At 43.9% G+C, this 11,962-nt stretch overlaps 1 protein-coding gene across 2 annotated transcripts; it reads left to right on the forward strand.

Annotated features, from left to right (window-relative positions):
* The first annotated feature begins 819 nt into the window (after positions 1-819).
* ODAPH (odontogenesis associated phosphoprotein) lies at positions 820-10,736 on the forward strand. Of its 2 annotated transcripts, none has more exons than XR_013446383.1 (2): positions 820-1,431; positions 7,901-7,957. XR_013446383.1 is itself a non-coding variant. In XM_036109357.2 (2 exons), exons 1-2 carry the CDS (start codon positions 1,817-1,819, stop codon positions 8,236-8,238), a joined length of 405 nt encoding a protein of 134 aa, XP_035965250.1. In that variant the 5' UTR covers positions 1,594-1,816; the 3' UTR covers positions 8,239-10,736. The 2 variants fall into 2 exon arrangements, 1 of the variants encoding a protein (XP_035965250.1); XM_036109357.2 differs by lacking the exon at positions 820-1,431 and adding an exon at positions 1,594-1,883 and having other exon boundaries at positions 7,901-10,736.
* The last annotated feature ends 1,226 nt before the right edge of the window (positions 10,737-11,962 follow it).

Here is an 11,962-nt window from a genome sequence, read left to right on the forward strand (position 1 = left end):
TCTGGGCTAAAGATGAACATTTTTCTGCCTCTGTCCCTCATCAATATATGTAATACTCACTCACGTAAAATTATAGATGTTTCTCTGCTTCATAACCTCCAGTACTTCCTCTCCCTTAATCCTCAAAACCCCTTATTGTTATTCCCTAGTTAATATTTGATGTCCCTGCCAGACCATAAGCTCCATGAGAGCAGAACCCCATCTTTTAGCCCTGGCACCGAGACCAGTGTCTGGGATGTGATGAATGCCTTGAGCTAAGGAACTGAGCTTGTTCTCCATGATCCCTGCTTCCTTTCCAAACTGCTGACGAACGGTCCATCTGTCCTAGAATTTTGCCTAGGATCATCATCAGGCCTGTACGATTTACCACTTTCTAGTTTGTGATTCTTTGCATTCTTACTCATTTTGGTCCTCAGTTTGCATTTTATTTCTCCCCCGTTAGATTGTTAGCCCTTCGGAGCCAGGGACTGGCTTCTGTTTTGTTCTTCCTGCAATGCCCAGGAAAATGTTCTGCTCAAAGTGAGGCCTTTTGAGTGACTGAATGATTGGACAAGTCTAACCTCCTAAGAGAGCAAATTAAGAATTGGAGTCACTATAATTTAATCACAGCCATAACCTCTCCCTTCCATGGGCCAGGCACTGTGGTTGGAGCTGTAGGTCAATCACTTCTTTTATTCAGCACAACAATCCTCTGAGGGAAATACCCATTTTACAGATGAGGCACCTGCGGCTTCAAGTCTCAGAGACTCACTCTTGGTCACGCCACAGGAAGAAAAGGCATCCAGATTGGAGCCAGTTATGGGGCGCCCAGGTGGCTCAGTCGTTAAGCGTCTGCCTTCAGCTCAGGTCATGATCCCAGGGTCCTGGGATGGAGCCCCACATCGGGCTCCCTGCTCCGCGGGAGGCCTGCTTCTCCCTCTCCCACTCCCCCTGCTTGTGTTCCCTCCCTCGCTGTGTCTCTCTCTGTCAAATAAATAAATAAAATCTTTAAAAAAAAGAAAAAAGAAAAAAGACTTCTTAAAAAAAAAAAAAGACTGGAGCCAATTTTTCCAACTCCAAGATCCATGCTCTTACTCACCTGTGGCCATCCCCTCCCATTCCCTCCAGACAGACAAGAGTTCTTCCCTCAAGAAACAAACCAGGCACAGATGTATCACGTCCATCATAGGGGCAATATGATGAATCAGAAGGAGCCCTGGAAGGACAACTCAGTTAATCTCCCAAATGATTCCTGTTTGTGTAGACAGCGACCATGGCGGCTACTCGACAAGATAGCTTTCTGACACCGCTGCCCTTGGTTCCTCGACAAAAGCAGAGAAGAGAAGAAACAGCCGTAAGCTCTGATCCGAAGCCTGAGAACAGCGTCTTCAAGCCACCCGGGGCCGGAAGCCTTTGGATAATGTCCTCCCCATCCTGTTCGGCTTTTTTTGAGTAAGTAAACTACACAGAGGGAAGCACTGTTGAGTATTTCCTAGAGAGACTCTTTCTCTTGCAGAGGGAGGCCCATAGAGCAAGTAAAGAGAAGACGCTAACGGGAGAGAAGATTTGAGGGGATTAAAAGGATAGTGAGGGCGCGGTTCTCCACAATCTGACTCCAAGGACAGAGGAATGATGTTTGGCTGTCATTGCAAGAAGCTTCTGGTTGATAAATACTGTCTGGAATTTCCTTGCTGATTTCTCACCCTCACACCGCAGGCCCCGATCCCTGTGGTCCACTATGCAAATGCAAATTACCTGAATCAGGCTGCGGGTGACTCACCGACCCCCCTTTAAAGCAACCTTGGGTCCGGGGCAGAGACTGTGCAGGGTGGAAGTCATGGCTCGCAGACTCTGCTTCTCCTACTTGCTGTTGGTCTGCTGGGTGGTGGTAACTGTGGCAGAAGGTAAGGGTTTTGTGTTTATGATCCTGTGGGTCCCTAATTAATAAGTTGTGTGAAAAGACAAGATTTGGCTCCGTGACTATATCCATATCCATAAATTGGAAATCATTTTGTCAGCTTCCATTAGCTTGTGTGATTAAAGGAGAAAGAAGCTAAAATTTATCATCTGAAGACCTTGATCCTACTCTCAGCCCTAACTATGTGACGTTAGACGTACTAAACCTTTCTGGTATCAGTCCCCTTGTATGTGAAGTGACGGATAAGGATAATCATTATGGGGGTTATGAGGACCAAATGAGCTGTCATGCCAGAAAAGCTCTTCAAGCTTAAAACACTATACTAGTTATTACTGTTGTAGAGGTAACAATTTCCACCCTGAATTACAGCAACATCCTTCGTGTTATCCCCAGCAGCACAGTAATTTGCATATGGTGGCTGTTCAGTCTCTGTTTGTTAAGTGATTTAATTAATCGCAACTAGTCAGCTGAATCTTGGTGCTACTAAAGTGAGCATAGATTTCTTTCTCTAAGATTATATTAGATTCTATCTCTTCACTGCTCCTATTCTCTTTCCTTTCCCCCATGACGAAAATTCCCAGGTGTCCTGAACTTTAAAATTGGTCTGCAAACCCCTGGGGGAAGGAGAGAAAAGGCTAGGGAGGAGAGGATAAGGAGGAAGGAGGGGGAAAAATGCTGGGGGACCTGGGTCTAATGTTGTTTCACAGCTCACCTTAGTTCCAGAACTAGATACTGTTCAGGGAGGCGAGACCCAGGATCAACCCAAGTCCCTGAGGGCTCTGCAGGGGCTCAGCCACACCCTGCTCATCCCCCAACACGTTCTTTGCTCCCCTCCCCCAAGGCTGGGGGTGAGACCACCAGAGATCACCTTGCCCAACCTCTGCCCGAACTCTGGCGATCAGAGGGCGATCACACCGCCCTGCTCCCAAGACCAGACCCCCAAGCACCACCTGCGGAATGTGACATCTAAAAGAGGCTTCGTAAAATAGCACTAGCCACCTGACATCTTTCCAGAAAGTGAAGCACTCTTCAGGAACCTTTGTAAATATACAGCTGAACAAGTTCTAATGGGATTATAGGTTTGTTCACATCTAAAAAGCACCAATTAAAAGGTGAGATTTGACTTCTGGATTTGGCTCATGCTTCCCCACCGTCCGGCAGACTGGCATGGGAATCCTTCAAATGTAGCTTCGCTCTATCCAAGCAGCCTCGGTGCCAGTTCGCCGCTCGCTTACCCGGGCTGCGGCGCCGCCCCGTCGGGCCGTGTGCGGGTGTCCAGACTCGCCCTGTCGTCCTCTCCCTCCTCCACGGCGGCTCTGGCCGCTCCCTCTTGCCGCTCTCACCTGTTCATTGCAATTCGGCTTCGTGTGCTGGCGTTTAAACGTCACCATGGTGTTGCCCTCGCAAAGACTTTCTTAAGACACATAAATGAAAACTTGCAATCTCTCTCCCTCTCTCTGTGACATCTGGGAATTCTTACAGCCGTTTGTACATCACCCGTGACCCGTACCGCATTCTGCTCTGTGTCACAGACCCGTGTATCCGCGCGTCTGCGCGCCTCTCGAGTGCCGCCCTGGGTCTTTCCATCTCTGCATTTGCCATAGCACCTAGCACAGTAGCCTGCGCGCTGGAGAAATGAGATGTGAGCACGGAATTGAAATAGGACTTGGTGACACTTTCTGGGCTCCAGATTCTTTCTCTGTAGAATTAGAGATTTGACCAAAATAGCCAATCATTCTGTGAGTCTACAAAATGAACTCAGTTACAGTTATTGTGAGTAAATTCATCATAGGACCTATATTCCTTTCTGGTTCAACTCTGAAAGCCCATTAGAATTTTTCTATGATTCCATGAGCCATATAAAGGAAGAACTGCATACTCGAACATCATGTATAAAGATTACTTCTCTTAAAAATCAGTACTGTTCATTACAAACCATTTATTGTCTGCCCAAATAACCACAGACTACAGGTAATTGTGTTTTTTTTTAAAGAAAAGGAACTTCTCATCCTTACTTAAAAAAAAAAAAGTATTAGCTATTGGTATGCTATGCATTTCATGTCTAGACTATAATAAACCCACTTAAAATTGATTTCCAAACTTCAAGCAATATTTTGGCTTGATTTTTTATTACACTCTAAGTTTAAATGTAAGTTATTATTGAAAATTTTCTGGGACTGGAATTAAGTACTCACTGAGCTTCACAAAAATCTACAGAGAGGAACCCTCAACATCTGCCTGCCCATTCATTCAATTTCTTGACTATGTCCTGAGCACCACTCTAAGCCAGGGACCGCTGTGGGTGCTAGGGACAGAGCCGTGACCAACAGGATCAACAGTCTCTGCTCTCATGCAGGTCCTGTTCTAATACATCTGTAGGCTTTAGTCCTATCAGTAGTGTACAGATTTTATATATAAAGTGTAACAAGATGGGCCCAAGAAAATGGGGCTTGTATTGATAGAATCTTTCCATAACATTCAAGATGAATAATAACACTAGGAAACACCTACTAAATGCATACCGTGAGTCAGACATGTTCTGAGCACTTTACATATCTTATTTCAGATAACACAAAAAGCCAATGAGATAGGTAGTATTATTTTCTTCATTTTATAAATAAGGATAAGGAAACTCAGAAAAGTTGAGGAACCTGTCAATGGTCACAGTTACTAAACGGCAGAGCTCAGGGAACCCAGTTCTAGAGTCCATGCTTTTAAACACTATGCTCTTCTGCCGCTCAAAGTGTTTTCAATCTGCGTGGAAATATTTGACCTACTTTGGTCTGATCAAGGTCGCAGAAGTGTTCTCATCTTTGGCCTTCCGTGCCTTTGGTGGCATGTCAGTATGCTACATACTGAAAAACATTTATTTATAATGATCAGATTATCCCTGAGAGGTGGAAAGATGGTAACTTTTGCAATTACAGAAACAGAGATTTCTCTCAATCAGTTCAATTCCGCTGCAGGCCCTAGAGATGAGGAGACAGCGGTCTACAGGATGGTCATGTGGATGTTTCAGTGGAGGAGGAATATAACCACGAATAGTAATGACATGACTGATGAGTATTCCAAAAGTGGACCCCCAGGGTGGTATGGAAATATACTGCCAAGGGCCTTAAGCCAGCCTCAGGGTAGGAAAGGCTCCCTGAGGAAATGAGGCATGAAATCTGTGTAGGAGTTAGCCAGGCAAAAAAGACAGGAAATGGTCCTTAGGCTTCTGGAACCAACTTGGTAAAAGCTCAGGACCATTGATGACTTTGCCAAAGTAGTTTTTGTGGAGTAGAGAAAGCACAGTCAGATTCCAGTAGATTAAAGGTGGGGGGGAGGCGTGAGAATCGAGCTGGAACTGTGTAGACTTCTCTCTGGAGAGACATAGGAACCAAGGAAGTTCATTAGCAGATCACTGAAGTTTTCTTTCTGAAATATGAAGCTAGGTAGTCTACTTAGAAAGGTAGAGAGACTTCTGAAGAGAATTCTTCAAATGAATGAAGAAGAATGAGAATTTTGAAGAGGCTTTGAGGAGAATGTCAAAGGTTTAGAAGACAGCGGGACTGGAGAACAAGGAGAAACAAAGAATGGATGAGCAGTGTCAACTCAGCCAGAGTTGGAGACCATGAATGGCATCAACCTCCTTACCCAAATGTGTGGCCTTACCCTGTGACAGTTTCCCAAATCAATCCCTGTGGTTCCCACATTTTACAACACTTGTGCTGGCCAATCAGTGACCTGAAATAGTCATCATGTGTCTAGTTCACCGGAAGAATGTAGTTTTATGTGGTCCTGCCCACATTCTTGGGTTGGTTACTGGGACAAGCTTGTATCTTGATCTGGAGACCTTGGAAATTCCCAGAAGAGAGCGCTGAACACTGCAGGACATCCCAGAATTAGAGAAAAGCTGCCTAGCAGGTTCTAACACCCCGTAGTCAGCAGGAGGATTTGGTGAGTAGCCTCAGGTTTAAGAAATGAGATGAGCACAAGGGGTGGGTAGTTGGTTTGTTTTTAACATCTGGAATACAGCCTGAGTAGCAGAGCTCAGGCCTAGCTAAGTCTGATCTGATAACAAAAATGTCAAGATGGAGCTTAAGAATAAAGCTAGCTTCTCCGCTAAGGACTGGATTCTCATCTTACAGAAAGTTTTCATGTTACAAAGGTTCAGAACTGATCTGTGTAGGAGTAAAGAATGAGTGATGTGGGATTTAATCATCTTCTGTGGTTTGAAACGTCTTAATCTAGTTTTAATCATAGGATTTCAATACTCAGTAGCCTGGGTGGGTATGGAAGAAAGGGTCAGTATTTCATTCAGAGTAGACACCCATTCAACTAACTTAAGAAAAGAGTAGAGTAGAGCTGGAGGTAGAGTGATTACTAAAAGGATATCTCCATGAACCTTGAGCACATCCAGGCTTCAGAGGGATCAGCCCTGGAAAGTCAAGAACCAATGCTTCTCTCATCACCATTCTGTTACCACATAGTCTCTTGTCTCTCTTTTTCGGGCCTTCCCATGTTATAGCTTCTTTGGAAAGACTGGCTTCTCTACTTACTCAGCATTCAACTAGCCAAAACCTAATACTCCAGTCCCTGCCCTGCACTTTCTACTAACATCTTCCACCAACTGAGTCTCTTTGTTGAAATTCTCAAATGAGAATCTGATTGGTACTGGTCAGCCAATGAATGAGCTGAGTGTCTATCAGCAGGCCAATCAGCCATAGCCAAGGATATGTAGGACTGACCTTTCCAGAGGTTGTGGGTAAAACAGAATCTCCAGAAGGAGCTATGAACACAAGCAGGCAATAGGCATATCCTATACAACCAAGAAATCTGGATTAGGTTGTTCCAAAATTAAAGGGAACCTAGCTCTTTTGAAGCACTTCAGTACTCTCAGCTTCCTGTAGGAGTTTGTTTTTTCATCGTTCACACTCAGCAGCCCATTCCAGGCCTGTATTGTAAGCCTCCAAGAAAGTGAAGGAATAAGTTTCTGAAGGAAGCTTACTATTTCACAGCCAAGTCAATTGCATGATATAGAGAAGGGTCTTCTCTCTAGAGAAGACCTTGAGACCTTGACACTTGAGCTTGATCCAAATTTCTTCTCAGAAACAAATTTCATCCTGGTTCTCAGTGCTTGTTCCCCTTCCTCTTTAGGGAATGATTTCACTGCTAGGTCAAGTGAAGCGCACCTCTGGGATTAACAGCCCTCAGGAAGGGCAGTTATTTTTATTTTCTTAACATTAACTCTTTTTCTCTACTGAATTTTCTTTATTCAGTTATAATTTATGAACAATAACATAGACAAATCTTAAAGGTACAGACTGATCACATTTTACATATACACATATATGTATGTTATATACATACACGTGTGTAAATATAAATATGTGTGTGTGCATGTGAGTGTGTGTGTGTGTGTGTACCTCCATATCCATGTGACAACCCTCTGGATCAAGATCTAAAGAATTCTACTTTTTCCACAAAATAAAACCTACCCTAACTGTAAATTAGTTACTTTTTTTGCAATTTTTTTAACCGTAGATCAGTTTTTTCCTTGAACTTACGTAAGTGGGATCTTACAGTCTGTACTCTTCTGTGTCTAACTCCCTCTGCTCAGCGGAACACCCATGGGATGCCCCCGTGTTGTTGTAGTATCTCTTTCTTCTCGTGGCTTCCTTTTCATTGTGTATACAGTTTGGTTAACCATTCTCCTACTGATGGACACTTGCCCTGTTTCCAAGTTTAAGCTAATATGAATCGGGCTGCTATGAACATTCCTGAAGTAGTCTTTTGTAGATATATGCACCCGTTTCTCTTGGATTCATTCCCCAGTGTGGGACTGCTGGGTCATGAGGTGTGTCATGTTTCATTCTGTTGGACCTTGGCGGTTTTTTCAAACACACTTTGAGACTTCTCTAGTTCTCTCTCCTAGTCTTTCTGCCCTGCTACCACCTAAAGGATTTCCCTTCTGCTTCTGTGATCAGGCCTGTTTCCTGACTTGCACGTTTCTCTCCGCAGGACAAAAAGAGGGAGCCACCCCTCCTGGAGGCTCACAAGATAATGGAGGTCCTACAGACTGCCAGATCTTTACGCTCAGCCCTCCACCCCCCAGGAGGAATCCGGTGACAAGGATCCAGCTCGTCACAAGGACACCCAAGTGTCCCTTTCATTTTTTTCCATGGCAAGGGCCTAGAGTCCACTTTAGGTTTCCACACAGACCTTTCCTTCCTCAGAAGTGCAACCACCGGTTTCTGTTTCGTCCATTTTTTTGGCCACACGGTCGCCTTACTCCTCATTATAAATATTTTCCCAGGGGAAGACTCTGGAGAGGAAGCTCATCTGAGGAAAGCAGATAGAAAAGAGAAGCCCCAAATATGCTGAAGCAAAAGCAGCCAGTGCCTCAGAGAAGACTATAAACAGATTTCTGCTTTCTTCTTCCAAACTAAAACAACTGGACTTGAAGTACCTTCAACACCACAGACTAGAAATTGTTCTTCTTGTCAGCAGGGAAGATATCGGTTTAGAGGTTATTCAGGTTTGCAAAATGGGAGCAATAACTGCATTACCCTTATCCCCAATTTTTTAAGATCACAGGATATTGATGCAAATAAAATCCTAAAATGGGTAGTTCCAAGAATTCCTCTACATACTGAGATGCCAGAAGAATCAGCTCTGTCTTCTAAATTCAAGTGAAAAGCATTTAAATAAATTGATATAAACCAATGAAGACAATAATGACACCCTTTTTACTCACTGGAAAACTTACAGAGCAGGGTGCATTTACAAAGTAAACTTTAAAGGAAATTGTAGAAAACTGATAGTTTTATTCTCTATTTGGCAATGGTGTAGCTGGTGGTTATTCATTTACTGTTTCACTGAGGTGTAACTGACATTATATTATATTAGTTTCAGATGTGCAATGTGATGATTCCACATTTGTATATATTGCAAAATAATCACCGCAATAAGTCCAGTTAGCAACCATTACCATACATAGTTACAATTTTTTTTCTTGTGAGAACTTTCTAGATCCACTCAGTTTTCTTTTTTTTTTAAGATTTTATTTTATTTTTTGAGAGAGAGAGACAGCGAGAGAGGGAACACAGTGGGCGGAGTGGGAGAGGGAGAAGCAGGCCTCCCGCGGAGCAGGGAGCCCAATGTGGGACTCGATCCTAGGACCCTGGGATCATGACCTGAGCCAAGGCAGACGCTTAATGACTGAGCCACCCAGGTGCCCCTCTACTCAGTTTTCTAACAACAACAACAAAAGAATTATAAACATTAAAGCAAACTTACAGGGAGTCTGAGAGAATACCTTGAAGATATCATAAACCAAACTACCTACCTTAAAAAACTATTTTTAACTGTAATATCTAAAGTTACCTTAATGGTGACTTTTTAAGCAACCCCCTCCTCTCTCACTGTTTCTCCCATTATCATCGTATGGATACTAGCTTAGATTACATAGTTCCCCTAAAACTTTCGACACGGGTCTAGGCCCAACAGTCTGATTAAAAGTTTACATGGATGTTCTGGTAACTCTAGAGCTCCACAGACGTAAGTTCACTCAGCTATAGGAACCCGAGGGTGCAACAGAAAGAATAAATCCCACTGACTGCATTTGTTGGCTATCACTGTAGCCATTCCGTAAAATGCTGCCTCCTGCTTGTGCCGCTCCCCTTGCCTGTAACACAGAAACGGGGCTTTTGCGTATGGGGGTCAGTGGTTACACCTGTCCCTCCCAGGTGCAAAAGTTGCTGCGGTGCAGGTACTTCGACAAAGGGAAAAAGGGGACACAAAGGCGTGAGGGCGCTGGGAGTGTTGTCTGGGGAATGGAGGGACCAAGAACACCATGCTGTTCTGCTTTATGAAAAGATAAAAAGGAAGAAAATAAATTATTTCCTTCACTCACTTCATAGCAAACTTGCTTATAAGGACAGATATTTGCTGCAAAATTACAAGCTTAAATAAAACCTGTATTTGAAATCCTCGCTAAAAAACTCGTATTTTGTAATGTATTTGCTCTCTCATTTGCTTTCTTTCTGAGTAGTGGGGCATAACCAGAAAAGGACCAATCTAGGGGCGCCTGGGTGGCTCAGTCGGTTGAGCATCCAACTCTTGATTTCGGCTCAGGTCATGATTTCGGGGTTGTGGGACTGAGCCCCAGGTCAGGCTCCACACTCAGCATGGAGTCTGCTTAAGATTCTTTCCCTCAAAAAAAAAAAAAAAAGATTCTTTCCCTCTCCCTCTGCCCCTCCCCCCACTCATGCAGGTGTGCTCGTTCTCTCAAATAAATAAAATCTTTAAAAAAGAAAGAAAGAGAGGGAGGGAGGGGGGAGAGAGAGAAAGAAGGAAGGAAGGAAGGAAGGATGAAAAGGGCCAACCTTGGGCAAACTTGAAGACAGGGAAAGGTTCGTGTTTGAATCTCACCTCCCTTTCTGGACCCCCTCTATTCCAGCATGCTCCCCGCCTCCACCGCTCGCTGCTCACCTAGGTACTCCATGTGCTCACAGGGCCACCAGCTGCCCAAACGAATTTGCTTGGATGGGGCTTTCTCTCCCCAGACATTAGAACTTCTGCAATCCAAGACTCAACTGCTCTGAAATCTAGTCCATGAAGACCTCACTGGTTGATAATATAAACCTCAGGAAACCAAGACAAACTGAAGCTTAGCAGCTTCAGTCCTTCACTCACTGCATCTGTTATAGAAAGCAGGCTGCTCCTGTAGGGTTTTGTAACAAGGACTGTTTTCAAAATAAGTCTGGGTATAATTGCATCATTCCTCACCCTTGAACATGCATAGAGTTGCCTATATGAGAAGTAGCCTACACCTGTAATTAAAAACACATGCCTCATGACTTTAAAAAAATGCATCCTTTTGCCTAATAAATTGTTCTTTAAAAATACAGTGATGGGGCGCCTGGGTGGCTCAGTTGGTTAAGCGTCTGCCTTCAGCTCAGGTCATGATCCCAGGGTCCTGGAATAGAGTCCCTGCTTCAGGCTCCCTGCTCAGTAGGGAGTCTGCTTCTCCCACCCCCACTGACCCTCCCCCCATGCTCTTTCTCTCAAATAAATAAAAAAATCTTAAAAAAAAAAATTATAGTGACGCCGGGGCATGGGCTCTGCCCTCCACAGGGAGTATGCTTAGGATTTTCTCTTCCTCTCCCTCTGCCCCTCCGCGCACTCCCCCACTCCTTCCCCACCCCCCAATAAATAAATAAATCTTTAAAAAAAATAGTGATGCCTAGCAGGTGTATTGACTCGGGGAGAATACTCTTCATCACTAATACTTCAAAGTGAATTTATTTATCAGATATGTTCCTCTTAGGGGCGCCTGGGTGGCTCAGTCGGTTAAGCGTCTGCCTTTGGCTCAGGTCATGATCCCGGAGTCCTGGGATCGAGTCCCACTTTGGGCTCCCTGTTCAGCGGGGAGCCTGCTTCCCCACCCCCTCTGCTGCTCCCCTTGCTCGTGCTTGCTTGCTCTCTCTGTCAAATAAATAAATAAAACCTTTAAAAAATATATATGTTCCTCTTAGTATGTAGGTGGTATTTGCTGCTTTTGAAGCAGTGGAAGGGTGTGATAACTCTTGCATGCATCTTTGCTTTGTGGTGTGAACAGCTAGCTATGCAAGTCTAAAGTTCCAATTATGCTAAAGAGGCATAACCTGAACCTAATCATCAGACAAACCCAGACTGAGGAACATTTACAAAACACCTGCTGTGTAATTGTTAAAAATGTAGATGTCATGGTAGACAAAGTTTAAAGGAGATTAAAGAGATATGAGGGGCACCTGGCTGGCCCAGTTGGAAGAGCATGTGACTCTGGATCTCAAGGTAGTGAGTTCAAGCCACATGTTGGGTGTAGAGGTTACTTACTTAAAATAAATAAACAAACAAACAAGATTAAAGAGACAAGATAATTAAATGAAACATGTGGTCCTAGAAGTGGGAAGGAGAGGAGAGATTGCCAGAAAAGAAATTATTGGGACAACTGGCACAATTTTAATGTGGACCATGTGTTAGGTAATAGCCTATGTCAGTGTTAAATTTTCTGAATTTGACAATTATGTAAGAGAACAT

The sequence above is a fragment of the Halichoerus grypus genome, chromosome 3 (genome assembly GCF_964656455.1).
Source record: "Halichoerus grypus chromosome 3, mHalGry1.hap1.1, whole genome shotgun sequence".
NCBI lineage: Eukaryota > Metazoa > Chordata > Mammalia > Carnivora > Phocidae > Halichoerus > Halichoerus grypus.

Excerpts from the sequence above, each read along its gene's own strand:
- ODAPH (XM_036109357.2), top strand. The coding sequence starts at position 1,817 with ATGGCTCGCAGACTCTGCTTCTCCTACTTGCTGTTGGTCTGCTGGGTG. Across the intron at positions 1,884-7,900 it reads GGTGGTAACTGTGGCAGAAG|GACAAAAAGAGGGAGCCACC; the intron begins GTAAGGGTTTTG and ends TTCTCTCCGCAG.